At 44.1% G+C, this 24,895-nt stretch overlaps 1 protein-coding gene across 1 annotated transcript; it reads left to right on the top strand.

Annotated features, from left to right (window-relative positions):
* The first annotated feature begins 3,548 nt into the window (after positions 1-3,548).
* LOC117045983 (transcription initiation factor TFIID subunit 13-like) lies at positions 3,549-3,963 on the top strand. The gene has a single exon (XM_033147615.1). The coding sequence runs from the start codon at positions 3,569-3,571 to the stop codon at positions 3,941-3,943; it is 375 nt and encodes a 124-aa protein (XP_033003506.1). The 5' UTR covers positions 3,549-3,568; the 3' UTR covers positions 3,944-3,963.
* The last annotated feature ends 20,932 nt before the right edge of the window (positions 3,964-24,895 follow it).

The following is a 24,895-nucleotide window of genomic DNA, read 5'->3' as shown; positions in this document are numbered from 1 at the left end:
TATCTACTTCAAGGCAATTTATATAAAGAGTCACCTGAAAGATGGCCCCTGGTACACCACCCAGCCATGGAAAAATCTTCTTTTAAATAAGCCTCCCACCAGGGCAAGGATTTCTGCTTGGGCAACAGGACTTTCCCCCTCTCCTCTGCCATGTGCTGTCTACATCTGTTCCACAACTCTCTAGAGCAGATTTTGGGGGGGGTGAACAGGGGAGGAGAGGGGGAAAGTCCTATTGCAAAAGAACATGGTTCTTCTGCCCCTCATTTTATCCTCACAACCACCCTATGAACTAGTTAGAGATTCTAACTTTCCCAAAGTGAGCTTCATAGCTAAGAAGAGATTTTCAAGAGTACATGGTCAATATTGTTTTCATGTATAACTTGATTTCTCAGCTTGGGACTCACATTAAGTTTCCTTAATCTTAAATCAGGTATTAGATCACTACAAGAGCAAACTGGGGTACGACTGAACTCTTATGTCAGGGATGTAAACAGAGACGTCTGCTTGGCCACCTGTGACAACAGGATGCTGGACTAGATGGGCCTGATCCAGTAGGCCAGTCTTGTGTTCTTCACCTCCACTGTCATCATCCACCTTCTCAACTGATGCTCCTGAGGAGGGAAAATAGATATGTCAGGAATGGTTCAAAGGAGGCATTGAACTCATAACCACATCATCCCATCCCACCCCCAGAAAATCCCCCCAAAAGTACAACAACTCGTCCACAGGTAGCATTATTATCAATTTACGATGGGGTGGAAGGTTCGAAAGCTATGAAGGACTTGCTCACAAATTTATTGACAGCTGCATGAGTTGTTATAGCTAGGAAGTGGAAGGGGCAAGGTGAATATAAAATGGAATAATGGTATAAAGAGGTGTGGGATATACCTGTAGCTATGAATGATAAAATAGCATGTACTATTAAGGTATTTGTAGAATTTGTACTGTTAAAACAGAAAGGGGTCAAACCATAGCAAGAGGTGTTAAAATTTTTGGAGGTTAGATAGTTACAATGGAATGGTCTCGTGGGTGGGGTGCACATTTTTATTCTTATTTGTTTATGATTACTTCATCAAAATAAAAAACAAAATAAAAGTACCAGTCAGGAGCCGGTGTAGTGAATTTCCCTCCTACTAGAACCAATTGGGGAGAAATAGCAGGGGAAGTAAGAGAACTGGCATAAACCTTAACAATTAAAAAAAACAACCTCTAAGTGGTTTACATAAAATATGGTATGGTGGTTCCTTTATCATGGAGTCTCCTCTACCCACCTCGGTAGGATTGCTTTCCATGATCAGATCAGCTTTGCACATGGAGGGTTTAAGGATTCAATTCGGCAGCCCCCTGATATAAGCTTCCTTTTTTGCTTTTCACCTGGCACATATTCCCAAATGCTCGAAGAGGAGCAACCTGTGGTTTTGCGGAACTCTTTTGGCTGTCTTTCCCTCTGTCTGGCAGAACAGAGGGCAAGGATGGCAGATGGTGCCCGACAAGGTTGTAACGGTTCACTTCAGACACTCAGAAGTGTGCCACCAGTCACCAAAGCAGATACTTAATTTAAATGTTTCAGGTTGTTAAACAATGTTAAATGACCCGGCGGTGTAGTATTCTATGAAAAAGAAAGCTAAATTGGTTGCTCTTGCCTCTTTTTTTTTTTAGGCAGGCATTTATGCTTTCCCTGGGAGCCTTTATTTGGTAGGCCCAATCCATACACAGATTAGATTAAGAATGCCTGGGTATAAATCGATTTTTAGTCCCAGTCCTGTTGATGGGGTTTGGCAGTTTTATCCTGAACATGTTTGCATGAAAGTACCAGTAAGTCCCACTGACTTACTTGCTAGAAAATAGGCTTAGGGTTGGGCCTAAATGTATATTTCTTATTTAATTTGTACATCTCCTTTTCTCTAAGAAATTCAAGGTAGCACACACAGAGATTTCTCACTTTTGAGCAGACGACATATGTGGTGAAAGGGCCCAGTGTCCCCATTTTAGTTTCCTAGCTGTACAGGGATTTGAACCTTGATCTCCCTGTTCCAAATCCCATACTATATCCATGCTCTTCTTTCCTTTTAATCCAGCTTTACAGGTACCGATGTGGTGGAACAGAAACCAGTGTGTACAACAATCCACAAAACTGTTGTGCAGTCCACCACATCTTATTCAGCTACTTATATTGTGAATAGAAGTCCCAGAGTCATGTGCCTAGATATATTGTGAGGGAGGCAGATTGGGGAGAGAGGGGCTTATCAAAGAAACAAATGCTTTCAAATTCCCTTGTTGCTGAGGAAAACAAGTGAGAAAAGTATTGTTGCAGGGCTTTTCTTCATATCATCAGTTCCAAATATGGACCTGCAAACTGTTTTTTAAGGCTATGTATTGTTTTTTTTAAGTTCATAGAAGCTTTAAGAGGTTTGGAGGAAAGCACCGGTTTAAAATATGATGCAATTTTTTGAGTGTTCTGCTCAATTTAGTCTAGTCCTCAGAAATATCATGGTGGTATAAGCCCTCTGCCCTTTCCTGAATCTGGGTATAGATATTTAAGGATAACATGCAGTGCTGTCAGACACGTATTGTAACCCACCAACCAAATGCGGCCCACCTGCCATAGAGTCTTATTTTTTAACAGGGAGAGGAAAAAGCAACAGGTGGCCTGTTGAGACCCAGACGGTTGCAAAAGGCTTTGGAGTCTGGTGGAGACATGGGTGTCTGTCAACCTGTTTTGTGTGTGTGCAGCCAGTCAGACTTCTATGGCTTAGGAAATGTGACACAGTAAGTTTACCACATGCAGAAAGGCCTCGTATTATGCCTGTTGCAACGTTGGCTACCTCTTCCCTCTTCCAATTATCAAAAGTTAGGGCACTGCCAGGATGCTGTCCGTATGCTGCTAGTGCCAATTTGTGTGTACATCTTCCATGCTGATGCATTATAAGTAATCCAAGCAAAACTCCCCAGACAGATACTAAGGTGCTTTTGTAGATGCTCAGACGTGGTTAATAGTGATTGAATGTATCCAAGAGATGTTACACAGATAGCAGCGTCTTGCTTCTTAGTAACAGTGAAGATGACAATATGAGCAACAGACTCTGAAAGCATCCCAGGTCATATATAGAATAAATTCAAAGTAGAGTGTTAATTGTATGAATGCAATTAAGGTGCATAGTGTTGTTGTTGTTGTGTATATAGCAGCTGAAGGGAGGGCCATGATAGGGAAGGGAGGTTTAACTATCTCCCTGCCATGGTTGAGGCAAAAAGTCCCTCTCCAGAGCTTCTATTTGCATTTCAAGGGGCACTTCCTTTGGTGTTCCTTGAGTTTCTTAAGAAACATTTAAGTAGGGATTCATGTATCTCTAATGCAGCAAGATCCATAGGGTCCAGGAGAGTCGATGTCAGCACCTAGCATCTTGGGCAGCTGCCTGGGCCCCATTTCATCTTGGCAGGGCCCATCATTAATGCTTTTCATGGGCACCCATTAAAAAAAATATCTGGCACATTACTCTGACTAATCTGGGTGGCTGGTCCACCATTTAAATTTCTCACTGTGGTGGAAGGGAAGGTGGCTGCTGCCGTCATGGCGGACGAAGAAGAGGACCCTCCTTTTGAAGAAGATACTGAGGAGGCTGGAGGAGGCCCAGATGGTGGACAGGGAAAAAGGAAGAGGCTGTACTCCAAGGAATTAAGATGTATGATGTATGGATTTGGAGATGACCAGAATCCTTACACAGAGTCAGTGGATATTCTTGAAGACTTGGTTATAGAATTCATCACAGAAATGACCCACAAAGCAATGTCAATTGGACGACAAGGTCGAGTACAGGTTGAAGATATTGTATTCCTGATCCGTAAAGACCCACGGAAGTTTGCTCGTGTGAAGGACTTGTTAACAATGAATGAAGAACTGAAACGGGCCAGAAAGGCATTTGATGAAGCAAACTATGGATCTTAATGCCTCATGTGATGCAGATCTGAGGGAGAATGGCCCATAACAGGTGCTAACCTGTTTGGATATTGCCGCTACTAGAAGACAAACCAACACTTTGCTTTGCCAAGTGTAAAAATTGTTTTGTAAATTGTTCCAGAACTTTGTAACTGGAACAATTGTTGTTTTTTAGGATTGTTGTTGTTTTGCTTAGTTACTGTATAGATACACATTGTATAACTGATTCAATTTATGAATTGCTTCCCATAAATGTTATTTCACAGTAAATACTAGTGCTTTGGAATTAATGAATATGAATAAACACTTTCACCCATGCATCTCTTGTAATGGGAGAAACAAACAAACAAAAAAATTCTCACTGTGCCCCTAAGTTATGCAACATATGGGGAATAAAATGGTGATTAGATTCAACTAGTGCTGAGTCCCTGGACACCCTGGCACTTTCATTTGGTTGAAGGTCCGAAGAGGAACACTGTGTTTCCGAAACTTGGGTCTCCAGCTGTTGTTGGACTACAACTCCCATCATCCAGAGCTAGCAGGAGCAGTGGTCATGGATGATGGATTTTGTAGTCCAACAGCAGCTGGGGACCCAAGTTTGGGGAGCCCTGATCTACACAGAGAGAACACTGCAGGATCAGGATTCTAAAACCTGCACAGGGAGCTTGTGGGAGTGAAGAAGGCTCCACACTTCAGTCTTTTCCCCTGAACACAAGGATGAAGTGGGGAAGGGAATGAAAAAGAGGGAGAAGCACCAGAAATCACGCCCCACATCCCCGGTCATGTGCATATGATGCCTCACCCTGGTGCCGTCAAGACCAGAGGTGGAAAACCACAGGGCTGGGGGCCAGATGTAGCCCTCTAGGCCTCTTTACCTTGGGGCTCTCCCCAGGCCACACCCATCACAGTCGCTCCTTTGCACCCAGAGTGCTATCACCTGGCAGGAAAGGGTCCTTGAACTCCACTCCAGTAATGCCCCTTGCTTCTCTGGATGGAGGATGGAGAAGATGTGGGTGTAGAAACCAGCCTACTCAACAAAGGGAATAGTTGCACACATGCCTCCTGCCCCTCAGAAGGTTGCCTGGAAGGGAATGAGGCCCTCGGGCGACTGGAAAATATTGGCTTTCCCTGTTTTAGACTACAGCTCCCATCATCCCTTGCCACTGGCCAGGCTGCCTGAAGCTGATGGCCGCTGCGATCCACGCTGAGGGAACCCCGCTGGGAAAGGCTGACTTAGACCTATGTAGGAGAGCAAGGAGAAAATGGCTGATTCCCCCCTTGCGTTTATCTAGGGTCAGGGGCGTAGCAAGGGGGGGCGAGGGGGGCGGGTCACCCCGTCTTCCATAATGGAGGGGGTGACAAATCATCAAGATTTTTTTTTTGAAAATTTGTTTGATTTTTTTTTTTTTGAAAATGCCTGCTCCGAAGGTCTTATCTTACTATACTAGGGATTATATAGCTATATATGAAATTTCATGCATATCAGTTAATATCTTGACCCTCCTCCACTAAAATAGCTGTTTACTTGGCTGTTTTCCTATGTCATGAAGGCTGTTTTGCGTGGGGGGGGGTTGGAATCAATGGGGGGGTTGACAATAAATTTTCCGCACTGGGTACCACCTGACCTTCCCATCCCTGGGGGGGTGTTTACAATTTTTTTTTTGCCCCCAGGTACCAATTTACCTTGCTACGCCCCTGTCTTTTGTCATATTCCCAAAAGTGAAAATCCGAACAAAGTTGTTGAGTTTTTGTTTGTTAGTTTGTCAAAGTTGTTCAGCTTTTATGGTGTGGGGTGGAGTGGTTGAGCTTCTTTTCGGAACATCTCCAATCTCCACCCCAAAATTCAGTTTTGAGGCTTTTTTGGGATTCAGCAAAAAAAAACAAAAAACCAAATGCCTGGATAGCATTTTTGGGCAGTCCGGTTCCCAGATGTGTCTGAGAAAACCCGGATGTATGGTAGCCCTAGTTTATCTTCCCCCGATGCCAGGCATGGAGGACCTGTGGCCCTCCAGACACTGCAGTTGCCACCATTTCTGACCGTTGGCCATGCTTGCTGGGGCTGATGGGAGTTAGTTCAGCAACTTCTGGAGGGCCTGCCTTTTTATTTCTGTTTCCTTCCCTGGCAAACATTTCCTTGCTGCCTTTGTAACCCCCCAATATGAATTTGCTGTTGGCATTATTAAAAGCAGAAATAAGTTCCCAAAGGTACTGCCTCTATTTGTGTTGCACTGTTGACATCACATGACTACATTCTCAGCTTCTCTTCTTCATTCTTTTTTATCCCCCCCCCTCCCCAAGTCAGTTGAGCAGTTTGGATTGGTCCGAACCAGGCGTATTTTCTCCTTTTTAAATCTAAGAACCTGAAATAAAATAAAATTGTTAAACGGGGATGTGGGTGTGAGCATGCACAAGCAACACATGTGACATTTACGAAATTAGGCTGTATTGCCACAATGTCGCATCTGGGATTTTGGGCTTTGTTTTGCTTTCAAAATCCAATTAGTTTTAACTGTGGTTACTATACTGGTCCTAATTCAGTCCCAAGAGAACTATTGCATCAGATAAGAATGTAATGCAATTACCACAAAGAGTGCTTCTATATGACGCTTGACATCAATGGTCTCTCCTCCCCACCCCCCACCCTGGAAGAGCAGAAACAGGAAGGAGATCTGTGATTTGTGAGCGAAAGAAGAACATGCACATTCTGAATCCCACTGATTTCGATGAGTGAAGCGCCTGCTTGATTTCCCCCCGCCCCACTGAAATCAATGAGATTTTTGGCTGAATTGTGTTCATGGTGAACAGCACATTTCATTGCTTCAAATTGAAACGTTGTGCTAGTTTTCCTAATCCAATCCTAATTCATTACACATGGTGCTATGGTAAGGATGTTGGAGTAGGACCTGAGAGACCAGGGTTCGAATCCCCACTTGGTCATGAGGCACACAGAGTGACCTTGGGACAGTCACTGCCTCCCAGCATGACCTATCTCTCACAGGGTTCTTGTGGGCATTGAGGAGAGGAAGAACCATATACAGTGGTACCTCTAGATACGAACGGGATCTGTTCCGGAGCCCCGTTCACATCCTGAGAAGTCTGCAACCCACAGCGCCGCTTCTGCGCAGGCGCGGGTCACGATTCGGCGCATCTGCGCATGCGCGTGATGTCACTGCGTGCGTCTGCACATGTGCGACCCACCGAACCCGGAAGTAATGCATTTCGTTACTTCCGGGTTTGGTGCGTTCGTAACCTGTGCCATTCGCAACCCGCAGCAAACGCAACACGAGGTACGACTGAGCTCCTTGCAGAAAAAGGTGAGATATAAATGAAAATAATATTTTAAAACAAAAAACAAAAAAAGCACAACTTCTTAATCAGGGGTAGGCAACCTAAGGCCCATGGGCCAGATGCGGCCCAATCGCCTTCTCAATCTGGCCCATGGATAGTCCGGGAATCAGCGTGTTTTTACATGAGTAGAATGTGTCCTTTTATTTAAAATGCATCTCTGGGTTATTTGTGGGGCATGGGAATTCGTTCATCCCATATATATATATATATATATATATATATATATATATATATATATATATGTATATATATTGTCCAGCCCACCACATAGTCTGAGGGGATGGTGGACTGGCCCATGGCTGCAAAAGGTTGCTGACCCCTGTTCTTAATCTACAGTGTTGTGGTTTCCTGTTTACTATGGGCACAACCCACAACACCAGAGATCTCATTGAATCCAGTGGAAATTATTTAAGTCGGTGAATAACAGACTAGACACATTTACAAGGAGGTAAGCCCCACTGAAGACAATGCATGGGGTTTTGGTGGTGTTGCACTCTTTTTTTTTCCGTTTGTGACCTTTCGTTTGTTTCGGTTTAGCCGTGACCTGCTTTGAGTAAGTGTTTGAAAGTCAGAGACTTACACTTTGAAAATAAATAAATGAAACTGAATTTCAAGAACACCAGACCTTGGGTTTATTATTATTATTATTATTATTATTATTATTATTATTATTATTATTATTTTGGACAGGTTCTAATAGCAAGCCAAAATATCCAGTCATGGAGACAAATTGATAGGGAAACATTCACCTGCTTAATTTCTGATTGTCAGGCTGCTGTTAAAAGAACAGAGAAACAGATGGCACCCCTAAGCCGGGGGGGGGGGCGTTGTTCAGGTGTTGTGCTCCTGCCTTGAATTGGCAAGACTTATTTGGCAACAATAAACCCAGCTTTAGTTTCATTGGTCCAGTGTTGTGCAATATTCTGCCAATAGTGATTCAGCAGAGGTGCCTTCTGTTTTCCATTTCAGCAAGTTTATGCTGGCCATCAAGAATATGCCTTTAGCTACCTGATTTCTGATTTTAGCTTTTTGATTACAGTACAGTATAGGGTCTTTTTTAATGTACAATTATTATAGACTGCTCTGGTTGTTTTTTAAAAAACAACAACAACAAATTAGCAGCAAAAAAAAAATTGTTTTTCTAAAAATAAATAAATAAATAGAAACAGGAATCTCTGACCCCAGAGACGATCATGAAAAAGACAGCCACAGTATGTCAGGAGTCTAGGTTCCCAGCTTGATAACACAGTAAGCGTAGCTAATTAAAAAGGTGAATTTATTGCAAAAACAAGCAGATAGCTCCGGACGACTCTAATAAAGCCTCCAGCACCAATACTCAAGATGACCCTTCTGAAGCCTCCTTCCGGTATCTACAGAAGATATTGAACTTCTTATGTCTTTTGTTTTGCTTCCTATCTTGCAGCCCTCCCATTCGCCGATTCCTCGGACTTAGGGGGTCAGCTCCCACCTCTTCCCCATTCTCTGAGAGGCTGTCTCTTAACTCTTTCCTGCCTGTTTGTGCTTCTGGCAAGCTTTGACTGCATTCTAGCCTGCTCTCCACTACTGTCTTATCAGCTTGCACGTCAAGGTCAGGAGGAGCTGGAGTATGCAGCTGTCGGCTCTCCCCTGTCTGACTAATATCAAAGCAGCCTCTCTGTTCCTGGCTGCTTTCTGCAGTTGGCTGCAAAACATCTCTTGGAGCTGGCTCATTCCTGACACAGTATTTGCTAACTGCTATAGTGGACCCCACCTCCTACCCCTTATCATTATTGCCAGTATTTTTCCCTAGTACCTTTGCCTTTGTGTGGCAAACATTGAGTTAAATGGGGCTTTTCACAGGTACTGATGTTTGTCTTGCAAGCTCTCATAGAATCATAGAGTTGGAAGGGACTCCAAGGTTCTTCTAGTCCAATGCCCTGCAATGCAGGAATCTCAGCTAAAGCATCCATGACAGATGGCCATCCAACCTCTGCTTAAAAACCTCCAAAGAAGGAAAGTCCACAAGGAGAGTCCTGAGGGAGTCTGTTCCACGGCTGAACAGCTCTTGCCATCAGAAATTTTTTCCTGATGTTTCCATGGACAGAAAAATGAAGTAAAAGTAATAAATCGAATCAAACGATCTATGAAGCGTAAGAGAGGAAACTGGGGTTTTTTATTCAGTATAAACTGCCATCTAGTTTAATTAGAGTATATGCACAAACAGTGGCAGACAGTGGGGGGAGAGTCACCTGACCTTCCTCCAGCTGCTGTTGCATGCTGGGACTGAAAGGGAGAGGGGCAAGGCAGTGGCAAGGTTAGTGCAGTGCAAATGCACCAACGGAGCCAATCTGGTGTTCTTGCCTGTGTGTTTGCACCGCAGAAACCTCCCACCACATTGCTCCTCCCCCTTTCTGTTCCAGTACGCAACAGAGATTCAGCCAGAGGGAGGTCGGGTGAGCGCCACAGCCCCGCCATGCCACACCAACCACCACTGTGCACAACATGTTGTGTTTGTTATCACTCGGGGTTGCAGCCAAAGTTAGTCATACTCAGAGTAGACCCATTTGAATTAATGGCTATGACTAACTTGGGTCCATTAAGTTCACTCTGTGTCCTCTGCGTATGACTAATGCTGGATTCAACCTTTACTTTCTGTGTGCTTGCTTTTTCTGAATGAACACAGAGGTGCACTTACAGAATGAACTCACCCGTCATTTCTAACTGCACCGCCTAACATGTTTCCATCGCTGAACCCCAAAAGCAAAACAAACCAGCAACTGCAATCTATGCGTGGGGAAATTAAACATATGTTAATTCCCATTTGTTACCTCTGTAGTTTGTACTAAAGACAGCTCCTGCCTCTGAGAACGTAGGTTTTATTCATCAGGGGGGAAAGCCCTGCCCTTTCAGAAAAAGAAAGCAGCATGGGGGAGGGAGAGAACTCAATGACAGAAGGATATTTGAGAGAGAGAGGTTGTTGGGTATTTATTTGTGTGAGTATTTGTGGTTTGCCCAATGGAAAACACGTTGCATTAAGCTGTCAGGTTTCAATTGTGCCACCGTGCCTTGCTAAATGGCGATAGAGCCCTGCAGGGAGCTCCAGGATAATTACTCTCTGGTCTAAGAGTGACTAAGTAGACCCCACCCAAAAAACAAGGAAGGTGAGAGTAGCTCTGGGCCAGAGAAAGGGAGCGTTTGCAACAAGAGTCGAGTTTCATGATGAAAGCTACTCAGAAATAATTGTAAGGTCAGATACTAGGTTCCCGTCTCATTTAGTGTTTTGAATTTTTCAAGGGATATAACTGAGTCCCCAACATTCTTTTCTTCTTCTTTAGGCTCTTAATGGCTCATTTCATTCATTCATTCATTCATTCATTCATTCATTATTCTTTATTTTAATGGATCCCACCTAGACTAATCTAAGAAGAAGTAAAATGTGGGGGGAGGGCAGGATCCACCAGATTTATAAAACTGAACACGGTGTGCTGCCAATTTCACCTGCCAACATCCTGAATATACTTTGTCCTGTTATTCATCAGTTTTGCAGAATGCTAATTGAAGAAACTGAATAAATCATTTATTCTTCTACACAGCAGAGCCAAAGAGTCTTCTATTCCTACAGTGCTAGAGACTGATCAAGAACTAGTGGTTAGCATGTTGATTGATCAGCACCGCAAGCTACTGGAAAACAGATGATGCTTCCCCAAACTCACATTGGTATTTGAAAATACTGTATGAAGCACTGAAACAATGTTATTTCTTGAGGAATCAAGCGGAGGTAAACTGGTGGATTTACGAAAAAGTGAATTTTCTTTGTGGCATTTTGAAACGATGCATTCCATGGCATTCTGCAGACATTTATTATGTACTGTTGTATTTAATAAGTCAATAATAAATGTTACATGGGTTGTAAGTAACACAATTAATTCTGCGTCATTTGTATATTTCTGTTATAAAAAAATAAAGGGAAAGGGAAAGGTCTCTGGCTGAATCTCTATGGTTAAGTCCAGTCAAAGGTGACTATTGGGATGCGGCACTCATCTCGCTTCAGGTCAAAGGAGCTGGCGTTTGTCCACAGACAGCTTTCTGGGTCATGTGGCCAGCTTGACTAAACCGCTTCTGGCACAACGGAACACCATTACGGAAGCCAGAGCGCATGGAAATGCTATTTACCTTCCTGCCGCAGTGGTACTTATTTATCTACTCACACTGGTATGCTTTTGGACTGCTAGGTTGGCAGAAGCTGGGACAGAGCAACAGGAGCTCACCCCAGCACACAAGCAGGAGCTCACCCCAGCACAAGCCCAAGTGGCTCTTGTGGTGGAATGTTTATTTTCCAGACTGAAGTATTTTTGCCTCCATTTTGCCCACATTTGATTAAACAATCATCAACATTAAACAATCATCAACATTTTAAATAATGGTGCATTACTGAACTATCACCTCAAGCCTGCAATCACATAATTCATAAATATCCTAGGCTTCTTTTCCAGATCCTTGATCATCTGAGTTGCCCTCCTTTGCATACATTCCAACTTGTCACTATCCTTCTTAAATTGTGGCACCCATTATTCCAGAAGTGGTTTGACCAAGGCAGAATGTTCATGAGCTAGAGCAGGCATAGGCAACCTTCGGCTCTCCAGATGTTTTGGCCTACAACTCCCATGATCCCTAGCTAACAGGACCAGTGGTCAGGGATGATGGGAATTGTAGTCCGAAACATCTGGAGAGCCGAAGGTTGCTGACCCCTGAGCTAGAGCAATGAGCCCTTTCCACAAGACGTACCTCTTCCTGTCTGCCTCTGAACAGCAAGGTTTCCCATGCTGCATTGCAAGACCCTTTGGGCGGCATCCCAATATTTGGGCAATGCATCATGGTCAGGCCAGGAAGCTGCTGTTCAGAAGAAATACCAGTAATCAAAGTTCTGCTGTGTGCATGGCTTTCTCTGCATACTCATCAGGCTCGTGACTAATATGTTTATGACTGCAGTGTCAGTCAACTGTACAAATGAGAAGTCTGAAAATCTCTTATTCACAGAATAAAAATGTGACCTTCTGCATCTTTTCTGATAACAAATTTTATTAACTTGCTTGGGGGGCATAGCCTTGGCAGGGTCTTCAGGGGTCGGAAACACTCAAGCACATCCCAGGGCTTTTCCCATAATTTAATTTTGGCTTTCATTTCTGTGTTGTCATATAAGGAAAGACATGCAAGCAATCCTCTATTTGCCTAGTCAGAAGAAAATCTGCTCTGCCTTGGTGGACATGTGACATTTCTTTTTTATAATTTTATTAAATATTTAATTTTGTTACCATTATTACATTACATAACCGTAAAAACTCTTAGACCCAGTGTTCTATCACTCCATGAGTTGTTGTCATCTTCCTGTTACCATTGTTTCCCAGCTTTCTGTCTGGTAATGTAAAAAACCTAGGTAGGGGAATGATGTTCAGCTGCACAATGTCACTTAATCAATGCTCAATTCACTGAGGTTGCAGCTATGACAATTAACACTATTTCCATTCACAATTCTTGTTGATCAGCATGGGCATGGTTGAGCCAACATTAAGTGCCTCTAAGGCCCACTGACTTCAGTGAAAGAGTTAAATCTTGCCTACTGAAGCTTTCTTAACTTGGACTAAATTGCCTTCTGCATGCTTTGCTTTTTGAAGGGGATAGGTAGAAGTGTGAAGGAGGGATAGACATACATACAGTGGTTACCACTGGTTACGAACATATTTCGCTCTGGAGGTCCATTCTTAACCTGAAACCGTTCTTAACCTGAGGTACCACTTTAGCTAATGGGGCCTCCCGCTGCCGCCGCACTGCTAGCACGATTTCTGTTCTCATCCTGAGGTAAAGTTCTTAACCCGAGGTACTACTTCCGGGTTAGCAGAGTCTGTAACCGAAAGTGTTTGTAACCCAAGGTGTTTGTAACCTTAGGTACCACTGTATATCACATAAACCATTGTGCAAAATGGGACACTACAATAGTACACATACGTATATGCACTTGCACCTCAAATCTCTCTCTCCTTTCTTTTTACTTCTTACTTACTCCAGCTCCAATCATCTCTTGCTACACTAACTGGGGCTGTTGTGAACTGGAGTCCCACAACTCTGCACACCCTCCAACATTTCTCCAATGAAAATAGGAATGTCCCATTCCATCATCATCATCATCATCCCCTGCCCATCAGACTGGGTTGCCCCAGCCACTCTGGATGGCTTCCCACATATATAAAAACATTTAACATTAAAAAAACTTCCGTATACAAGGCTGCCTTCAGACGTCTTCTAAAGGTTGCATAGTTACTTGTCTCCTTGGCTCAGCGGTCGCATAACTCCATACCCTCCAACATTTCTCCAATGAAAACAGGGACACCCTAAGGAAAAGCAGGACATCCCGGGGTCAAATCAGATAATGGGACGGCTTCTGCAAATCTGGGACTGTGCCTGGAAAATAGGGACAAATGGAGGGTCTGCATCTGGACCACTGTTTCTTCACTCTTGCTTTAGACTGCAAGCTTCTTGAGGCGAAGACCTGTCTTATGAACAATATCTTATGATACTATTACAACACTTCTTGTAATGAGGACCCGGCTTATTACAGATGCCACTGTAATAAAATAGTGATGATGATAATAATGAGGATGGAACTTTCAGAAGCACACCAAAGCAGGCATCCATTTAAATGTCAATATACTTCATTGTCAATGGTGGCCTTGGAAGCTTTGGAAATCCCAGTTGCGGGGGTGGGGGACAATATTTATTTTATTTAAGCTAGCAAATGTGATTAAAAGAGATCACTAGCTCTACAGAGAACAAGGAGGCATGTATATTTAATTACAGTGGAACACCATGTATACGAACTGAATTCTACAATTAAACCATTGTTTGCAAAGCAGTGTGGCCATGTGTATGGAAGTCCTTTCTGAGGGAGCCCCTAAAGGGCTGATCAGGTGACCTGGCCATTACAGTCAAGTTCCTTTACTACTATTCCACATAAACAGATAAATTAATCCTGAGTACCTTAGTTATACTAGTGTCATTTCTAGGGGAAAGGCCTGGAGCAATGCTCCATTAGGTGGGCACCACTGTTTTGAAACCAGCCTTTTAGGGGAAGCCTAGATCCCACACAGATAGCTAAAGTACCTCATGGTAGAGTTCCTTCAGCCCCAGGGTGCTTTAGGCATCCATACCACCTTCCAACTAGTAAGGAGAATTTTGCACACACCTGGGTGGTTGAGTATAGTATAAAGTGTCATCTGTACCCACCCTGAGATGAACACTCAATCATGTGTTGTTGTTCTTCCTGAAGAGAAGATGAGCCAAATTTCCATAGATATTTCAGCCACAATTATCTAAAGAAAGCCTTAGAAGTCAAGATCAATGTTATCTTAACTTCAATATGCTTAAAGCCTTGCTTCCAGAGATAGTATTGCAGTCATGCAATTGTAACATGTATCCATTGTATATCCTAGGCTTTAATAATTCCATTCAAAAATGTATAAATGGTAAGAACATTTTAAAACTAACTTTTATTTTGTTTTTTTACATAGCTATCAGAGGCCTCATTTGCATGTCACCATAAACCATAAAGGTAAAGGTAAAAGGACCCCAGACCATTAGGTCCAGTCGTGTCCGACTCTGGGGTTGCGGCGCTCATCTTGCGTTACTGGCTGAGGGAGCCGGCGTACAGCTTCCGGGTCATGTGGCCAGCATGACAAAGCCGCTTCTGGCGAACCAGCAGCGCACGGAAATGCCGTTTACCTTTCCGCCGGAGCGGTACCTATTTATCTACTTGCACTTTTGATGTGCTTTCGAACTTCTAGGTGGGCAGGAGCTGGGACCGAGAAACAGGAGCTCACCCCATCGTGGGGATTCGAACCGCTGACCTTCTGATCAGCACGCCCTAGGCCCTGTGGTTTAACCCACAGCACCACCCGTGTCCTGATACCATAAACCATAGTTCCCTCATACATAGTATGCCTCATACAAAGCTTGCTTTGTCATTATAAACCATGAGCGGTAAAGCCAGAAATAAACCTTTTTGAAACAAACCAGTCACAGTCCTGGTTCAGACAACATGACAAGCCATAGTCTGAGCCACATGGACGCCATGCCAGGAGGGAGGGAAAGAAGCTGTGCAGCATGCTCTCAAACAAACAACGGTTGAAGACAAAATGTGGCTTATCATGACATGAAAACAAATTGGTTTATCCTGTGCTAAAGGATGCCAACGGATCTGAGTTCATCAGTGAAACAATTTGGCTGCTGGTACTGCAGTTTCCTGCTTCTTCAGTTTCTGGGTACTGTTGACAAAACCTGGCAAGTCAAAAATATGATGTAGTAGCAGTTTTATTCATTATGACGCATTGCCACAATGAGCTTGCTAAGTCCAGCTTGACTAAGGCTACACATCACTCAGCATTGCATAGGTCATGGTGTCTAGGTTTTCTCACATTTAATTGGGGAATAAAGAAAAAGGAAAAAAAAAAAACCTTTGTCCTGCTATACACCCAAATGGGACTTCATTTGTTTAGGATTGCAGTCTTGGTTCCCTTCCAGCCACTCCTGGAGGCAGGGTGGGGATCCGAAGTACACCTTTGTCCTTTATCACATTTTCTGTCCCTTCCCAGCCACCATAACGTGGCAATTTATACTTTCCCTATTGGGTAAGGTAGCAAGGGGAAAGAACTGGAGATTTCACCAAGCGATGAAATTGGCACAACACTCTCTACTTTTCTATTCTGAAGAAGGGTGTGGCCTATAGCACTGGAGAGGGGGAACTCAATGATTTCCATAAAAGAGCAATTAAGACTGTAAAGCTCATTTGTGGCAGTGACTCCCCCCCCCCCCCGCTTATGAAAACCTGTATTTTTTCCCCTGTACATGGATGTCTATTGTTTGCTTACTGGCTGGTTGGTTCTCTCTTACATATTCACAGATATATTAGAAAGGAAAGGGGGGGGGAGAAATAAAAATAAAGCTAATATGTTGTAAGATGCCCCAAACTATAAAATGTGGTTGGATCCAACTAAGCCATTGATTTGAATAGATCTACTCTGACTATGTCTTAACTGGATTCAGTCCTTTGTCTTCTCAATGTGATCATGTATTTGGAGTGGGCAATACCTCAAAATTATATTAACTTCGAAGTGTATATAGAATTTTTTACCAAATCTCATGGAAATGAGTTAATTTATTTCCCTAGTCCCTCAGTTGTTGACTCCTTTGCATTACAAACATATACTGTTACTTTAAAGTAACCGTTTTGTGCTGCCAGATTTGGAGGGAATGAGATACCTGCTGTGTTATGCGCTTGTGGGATAGAAACACAGAGCATTGTGTATTGATTTATTTCAATAAAGGATTTGTAGAAGGGTCAGCATCTGTTGACAAAGCTGTATAGCCGTTGTCGGGCTTGTTTCTTTCTCTAAACATTATTCTAGGTAGACTTTTCCCATGTTCTTAGCAGTCCTTGACCCAGTGATGAGTCAAACTGATGGCCTCATTGCACAAACATTTCATCCAAAGATTGTTTGCAGACGATCTGATCAGACACAGGAAGGAGGTGGGGTGAGGCCAAGGGGACACCTTTACCCAACATCCTACAATTCAAACTGACTCACTGTTTTCTGTTCCCACTCCCCAAATAATGTTTTTTGTGTTGTTGTTTTCTAATTTGACTTAGAGTCACGACTACACAGCTCTGTGTGGTGTAGTGGTTAAGAGCGGTAGACTCATAATCTGGTGAACCGGATTCGTGTCTCCGCTGCTCCACATGCAGCTGCTGGGTGACCTTGGGCTAGTCACACTTCTTTGAAGTCTCTCAGCCCCACTCACCTCACAGAGTGTTTGTTGTGGGGGAGGAAGGGAAAGGAGAATGTTAGCCGCTTTGAGACTCCTTCCAGTAGTGATAAAGCAGGATATCAAATCCAAACTCTTCTTCTTCTTGTCTTCTTCTCTGATACTTACTTTTGCAGCACAGTCAATCAACGATCAACTGCTCATTTCACTGTGTGTGTGTGTGTGTGTGTGTGTACACATACATACATACATATACTTAATAAAAATAATTTTAAAAGTAGCCACCCAAATGCACACAACCAAGGAGAGAATGAAATGAACATTTATAGTGCATGGACGAAAGAAACCGTGGGAGGAATTTACGTCACGCCAAACTAAAGTCCCTTAGCAGTGCCATAATTGCACGAGTGGAATGGCTTCCACAAAGCAAGGGCAGGAAGCCAGTCACATGGCTGGTTGTGCAACAGATTGCTGTAGCCCCTATTCTTCCTGTTGCACAACTGGTTGCACAACAAGCTTCTGCTAGCACAACATTGTTCTTGCGCCCCTTGTGCTGGTGGCCAGAGAAGGTTGAATCCGGGCCTGTAAATGTGATCCATGTAAATTATGGGCCTTTCTGATCTATAATCAACTTCATATCAACCTACAGGGACGTCCAACTTCCAAGAGACTGTGATCTACTCACGGTATTAAAAAAAAACAAACTGGCAGTGATTTACCCATTGTCACTGGAGGATGGACCAGAGTTGTTGAGCTGCGTTGTTTTTTTGGGAAGCCAAAGTTGTTGAGCTTTTTTGGGAAGGGAGATCAACCTGGGGGGTGGCGATCTACCTGGTACACCCCCATGATTTACCAGTAGATCGCAATCTACCTGTTGGACACGCCTGAACATGAAGGAACAGACCACATCCGTCTCCTAGGCCAGCCTACCAACCTGGTACCCTCTAGGGAATTTGAACTCCAAGTCCTATCAGCTCCAGTCATCAGCACACAGCCTATGTAACTTTCACATTGTGTTAGGAGTTACAATAGGAACATACAGCTTGTGAGCTAAATGCACTCTACCAACCACTTATGCTGCCTCAAGAAGCTCCCGATTTTTACACCTACCTGGGTTTTCATAGACAGAGCTTTCCCCAGAACTTGGCAGGCTACATTGTGCTGCTGGTTGATACCAAGCCTGGTTGCACAATGCTTCTGTGCAGAGCACACACTGTTGAAGCAGCTATACCCACAGGTGCCCATCCATTGAGAGGGCATGCCTGTAAAGGAACCCCTAGGCATGAGCAGCTGTGCATACAGAGGGGATCCATGCAGTTGGGATGCCCCCACAACTGGGTACCTCACAGTCAACGCATAGACATTTGGGGCAGAGCCAGCCTAGGGATGCAGGACCAGCACAGCAGCCCCACTCCTGCTGCAATATGTGAGTCGCCTTTGTATGAATACAGTAATTCCAAAATAAGGGCTTGTGTTTGGCTTGCTGGTCACACGCAGTGCAGGCCTGGAGAATTATTCCAGCCAAAAGAAAGACACTAATAAATCAATTTCCTGCATTATTAATGGCTTGTCTGCCATTATTGATCTTTTAATTGAGGAACCCCTTGGTTTCTTTGGAACACAGCTTGCAAAACACAGGCAGGGTGTTTTTGGAATGAGGAAACCCTTAGCTGGTGCTTGGTTTTAAAATGTTTTTTCCCCCCAGCAGGGTGATTTGACATACAATCAGTCCCCCCCCCCTTTAGTTCAGATTCAATAATGTAGCAAGGAACATTCTTCAGGCTCCATATATTTACACATCTTAATATTAGATTTGCTATTTTTAGGCTACAATCCTTTATCTACCTGGAAGTAAGTCCCATTGAACTCAGGAAGGTTTGTTTCTGAGGAGACAGGCATAGGATTGCACTGTTAACCAATTCAAGGATTGTGTAAGCTTGTGAGTTAGTGAGTTGGTCAGGGAACAGTTAGTCAGGGAACACATTTTTATAAGGTACTTAAATTTTGGGTAGGTATTTGATGTATCAGCAGCTAGTGGCAGACACCCCCTCTGAGGAATCCACCCAGTGCATTCCTGCTGCAACATCCTGGATAGCTCAGTTGGTTGGAGTGTGGTGCTGATAATGTCAAGGTTGCAGGTTTGATCCCTGTATGGGACAGCTGCAGAGGGTTGGACTAGATGATCCTCAGGGTCCCTTCCAACTCTATGATTCTATGAAATGCATGTGCCATTTAAAAGAAATATAGTATGCCCTTTTCCTTTAAAAATAAATATTTTTATTCGCATGCAGATTTGCACAAATGAGTTTTAGGTTGCAATCCTAAAGTGGGAGGGGAAGGAGAAACAAAGGCAGCTGAACTGCCCATCCAAAACAGCTGCCAGGATCACATTCCTCTGCCCTTTTCTGGCGGCGCACCCCCCACCCCACACCCAGGCCTGGTGTGCATGCGATGCACACCCCCATCCCGGACACCGGCAGCCGTCACTACAACATTGGCCAAACCATACATTAATGCACACAGTTTTCCCCAATAAATCTAGGATGTGTTAAAGGTGTTGGGAATTGTAGCTCTCAGCGGAGGGGGGGGGACTATAGTTCCTAGGATTCTTTGGAGGGAAGTCATGTAATTTAAGTATATGGTGTAGATGGCGGCAGTGAGTTGTTTGGAGGATGAAGCTCCATGTGCCTGGCCTAGCCTGCTCCCTCTAGGCTAGCCTGCTGGCCTCAGGAGGTCACAGTTCTGTTGCCACTGTTGCAGTAACAGTCTGGTTAGAACAGGCATAGGCAAACTCGGCCCTCCAGATGTTTGGAGGCTACAATTCCCATCATCCCTGACCACTGGTCCTGTTAGCTGGGGATGATGGGAGTTGTGGTCCCAAAACATCTGGAGGGCTGAGTTTGCCTATGCCTGGGTTAGAACTCTCCATGGAAATGGGTGGGGAGGGCCTCTTGAAGCAGTGAAGGGTCTTGAGCCACCACTGATAGAGAGAGAATGCCCATCACACCATTTTTTTATTTTGGCAATACCATAGCTGTGACTATGGTAGAGCAAGGGCTGCAGAAGTTTCCGTGCTGGACATTTCCCACTTTAATTTTCACTCCAATGTTTAAGGATAAAAGATCTGAAAGATCATGACCAGCTGCAGAGTCATCTGTGACCTTGATGTTATTTCTCGTCGCAAATTGGCCAGAAAGGTGACCCTGCCTTGGCCAAAATTGTGTGCTATCTCAGCGAGTAATTAAAACTAAGGCATGGGAGTTTCTGAGAAACCACCCTGATGTAATGCAGTTCTGGCCACTTTGAAGCTTTTAGATGCTTCATCTATTTGTCTTTTTCTGTTTTTGGTTCCCCCCCTATCACATGCTAGCAAAGCTCATCTTACTTAATGCACACTTGCAGCAGGAAAGTACTGAAAGTGCTTCAGCCTGGCAGAAAGCCTTCTGACATCGACACCAGAGAGCAATTCTAGGAGTACGGTGGGTATTCATAAAGACCCGCTTAAAATTTCAACAAGACAATATATAAATAGTATTTGTGTATAGCTGCGGGTTTATTTTTACCACCCAATTAGCTAAATCAAAGGCCTGAAGATTCCATGAGCTGGCGAAGAGGAGGTGGCAAAGAGTAGATCGCTGTTCCCTACATCGGGGTGAGGAACCTGTGTTTCCTTCAGACACTGCTGAACTCCTATCAGCTCCAGGAAGCATGGCCAATAGACAGGAATGATGGGAGTTGTAGTCCAACATGAGCAGGAGGGCAGCGCAGGTTCCCCACACCTACCTACATAGAGAATGGACTGGAGTCTCTGGTTTTCAGTAGCCAGTTAGTCAAAAATGAATTCTTAACTGGTTAAATCACTTAGCTGAAAATCACCTAGCTCAGCAGGGGACTGGCTTTGCCTATGCAAAAACCCCTTAGCAGGTGGGGCCGCGGTGCAAGATGGCAGCGGTTGTGGCGGTGCTGCAGGCGGCGTCTCGTCAGATCTTCCGCATACCATGTGTTTGACAAGTAAGGGGTTATTACGTTGACTGGAGGATGGTACGTGATGTTAAGAGAAGGAAGATGTCTTTTTAATATGCAGATCAGAGGCTGTGGCTGAATTCCCTTAGGAAAAACAAAATTTTGCCCAAAGAACTCCAGGAAGTGGCTGATAAAGAGATTGCTGCCCTTCCCCGGGACAGCTGCCCAGTGAGGATCCGTAATCGATGTGTTCTGACATCCCATCCACGAGGCGTAGTGTGGCGATGGAGGTTAAGCCGAATTGTCTTCTGCCATCTGGCTGACCATGCGCAGCTCTCTGGAGTACAGAGAGCAATGTGGGTGAGCCACCACTGACAAGGCTTTTCTTCAAAAAAGACAAAACTGAGTTCTATTTCAACTCCTAGGATGAATTAAAGACAAGTTATATAACGCAGCATGTAAGGGGGGGGGAATAGACTTATTGGTAGAAGACCCTCAGCTAGAAGGGGGGCAACCTTGTTAATTTTGTCAAACCTTGCACACTTGCTCCTCTTGCATATTTAAAAATGACATGGAAAAATAAAGCAGTCCCACACTTGGGGGGGGGGGGGAAGGAAGGGGAAAAAAACCCTTAACACTCTGAAGGAGGGAGCAGGCAAATTAGAAAAATATGCTACCATATACCAAAAAATTCATGATATAGGCCATGGCAGAAAGTAGAGCAACACCAAACATGTTTAAAAGAATTTTTTTTTGGGGGGGGTGTCTGTTTATAGATCAGAAACTTTTGTAGGATGCTGGATGACCACTGGGAACTAAAATGGATCTGTCCTAAATTCCGTATTTACTCAAATCTTATGCGTCATGGACTCTCATGCGCACCTCAGTTTTCAAAATCTTGAAGCCAAAAAAGTATTTGCTGGCGAATGTAAATGTGCCATCAAAACTAATTTTCATGATGGAATTTGGCCAAAAAAGGTGCACATTACATTTGAGTAAATACAGTACTAATAATGAACTGATACGTGAATCCCCATGTAACCAAAACACCACCATCCTTGTGGTGGAAAATACTAGTAGGTTTGTTGAAACCCCAAGGTTTGCAGAGGTTATTTTAAAGGAGGGGGGGAGAGAGAGGTTTTAGAATGATAATATCAAAACACTTGAAAACCTCTCATTTTAATTTATTTGATTTCTGGGACCAATAAATCTGGTAGATTGTGCTTATGGAATGCTTATTTTATAAACCTTTGAAATAGATGTCAATGTCAAAAAATCTACATAGTCCTCCTTCGACTATGGGAAATTGTGGACGAGCATACTGGGATGCTCATAAATTATTGAAAAACAAATGAGATGGCCATACTTATGACAACATGATGTACAATTTAATGACCCATCCCACTTGTTTCCTCACTTGTTGTTGTTGTTGTTGTTATGTGTTTTTATTTTATTTTATTACAGAGAGATAATCTTCAACCATTGCTAAATTGACTGGAAATGTTGGAAACTGGAAGCTCAATGACATCTGGGAGTCCATAGGTTTCCTCTATCCCTGCATTATGTTCTAGCGAAAACATTTTTGCAGCTGCACCCTCAACTAAAAAAGATAGACAAGTCACAAGGCAACCTGAAGGAGAAAGCACTTTACATTTTAGACTATGTGGCGAGGGTTTTACACATTTGAACATTGTTTCGCCAGCCCGTGATTTAAGAAGGGTGGCCTTTGATGCATTCAACATCTTCAGCGAAATCTCTGTAATTAGTTGCTTTCTTTATGAAGTGTGTTTAGTCATCAGTGAAGGAACTGTAGCAATTCAAACTAATTATAACATCTTCTGTCTCTTTAAAGAGCACCGAGCCTACCGTTTAGCTGGTTTCCTACAAAAAGCTCTATTCATCCAAACCGGGAGTTATGGATGGCTGACGTAAGTTTGCTTGGACAAAGTGCTGCGATTAAATGTGTTCCAACAGGCAAAAAAAAACCAGACCAGCCCAGGCTATATTATTTTTTGGCATGCAAAGAAAATAACGAAGTTAAAAGGGCAAGAAAATATGCAACATGTCGCTGTTTCGGATGCTAACATCCACCGCCGCGACTCTCGGGTCTTAAAACCCAGGCAGGAGGAGATCACAAGATGTGCTGAAACGGGGGAGGGGGGGGGTCTTCAGAGCACAAGTCATTGTTAAAACCTGCGACTATTGTCCTTTGAATGCAGTTTTGGAAAAGAACAAGGAGACAAGAGTCGGCGCCGGCCACATCAAAGCACAACATACCTACAAGGCTCCTGGCACCTCTTCTAATGGGAGGACTGGGATGGTGGTAAAAGATTAACACGTGATCTGTTTATTGGGGCTGTTCGGCTCTCTGAACGTTCTGATCTTTTTTGTCATCGTTCTTTAAAGCCACGCCCTTCGTGACGCGCGCCCGGCGGCTTCCACGTCACCTCTCCAATTAAAAGAGGTTTGACGCGCGGCGCGGTTCCGGTTCCCATTCGCGCCGCTTCCGCAGCGCCCCCTAGTGGCAGCTCGAATCAGCGCAGGAGGATCTCATCGCGGCTCATCCGTGCCACCCAGTGGAGCGGACGCAGCACACTCGGCGCGATATTTGTTCTGTTGTTCAGTCGTTCAGTCGTGTCCGACTCTTCGTGACCCCATGGACCAGAGCACGCCAGGCACGCCTATCCTTCACTGCCTCTCGCAGTTTGGCCAAACTCATGTTAGTAGCTTCGAGAACACTGTCCAACCATCTCATCCTCTGTCGTCCCCTTCTCCTTGTGCCCTCCATCTTTCCCAACATCAGGGTCTTTTCTAGGGAGTCTTCTCTTCTCATGAGGTGGCCAAAGTACTGGAGCCTCAACTTCAGGATCTGTCCTTCTAGTGAGCACTCAGGGCTGATTTCTTTGAGAATGGATAGGTTTGATCTTCTTGCAGTCCATGGGCGCGATATTAGCACCCTGTTTTCACAGCAGCGCGTTTCGGCGTGCGGGGAATGCGCGGAAAGGACCGCTGAACTGCAACTCTCGCCGTTCCCGGCCGGTGTTCATGCATGCCGGGGCTGATGGGAGTTGTAGTTCGGCAACATCTGGAGGGCAAAAGTTTTCTCCATTGCAGAAGGGGCAATCCCTGATCTGGTGCTGCCAGCCTTAGGCGACGTAAGTAAAACACAGCATTCAGCTTGAAATTTATTTTTAATGTACCCCCACCTTGTACCACACTGTGGAGGGCGGAGGTTTCCCCCATTTCCCCCTAACAACAATCTTGCAAGGTAGGGTAATGATTGGACACCACCCAGCCAGTTCATGGCTGAGCAGGAAGTTGGACGTGGATCTCTGATGGTAAAAATCAGGGGGAATGAATGGAATTGATGAGGGGTGGGCTTGAAGGAATAAAAAGAAAGGTAGGATAAAAATGGCAGGAACAAACAGCCACATCTCCCACAAGGAGAACATTTAATACCTGTGCATCATGGGAGAGATTTCACACACACACACACCAAATTCTTTGAGGGAAAAGAATATGTTTCAAATGTGCTTTAAGGGTAGTGAGTGCCCACTCCACTGAGGCTAATGTGTACACCTAGCAACAATGCATAGAACCCTTCCTGAAAGCAGTTAGAGAGAAACAGAGCAACAATTTTTAGTATTAAGTCCGATAAAAAGCAGGAAGCCACCCTACTCTCAGCAGCCAGAATCATCATAGCCAGGCGTTTGAGAGACCTGTCAGGAGTAACTATGGATCACTGGTATCAAGTAGTATGGGAAACAGCCCTATTAGAAAAATTAGGCAATAAAGTGAAACTGACATGGGGACAAATAGAAGAAGACGCCTTCACTTCAGTATGGCTCCCCTTTATCA

Source organism: Lacerta agilis, chromosome 4 (assembly GCF_009819535.1).
Source record: "Lacerta agilis isolate rLacAgi1 chromosome 4, rLacAgi1.pri, whole genome shotgun sequence".
In the NCBI taxonomy this organism is placed as follows: Eukaryota; Metazoa; Chordata; class Lepidosauria; order Squamata; family Lacertidae; genus Lacerta; species Lacerta agilis.
The sequence above is the reverse complement of the archived record's forward strand: the minus strand, read 5'-3'. Positions and strand labels throughout refer to the sequence as shown.

What these genes read in the sequence shown, in the direction of transcription:
- LOC117045983 (XM_033147615.1), top strand. Translation starts at nt 3,569, where the DNA reads ATGGCGGACGAAGAAGAGGACCCTCCTTTTGAAGAAGATACTGAGGAG.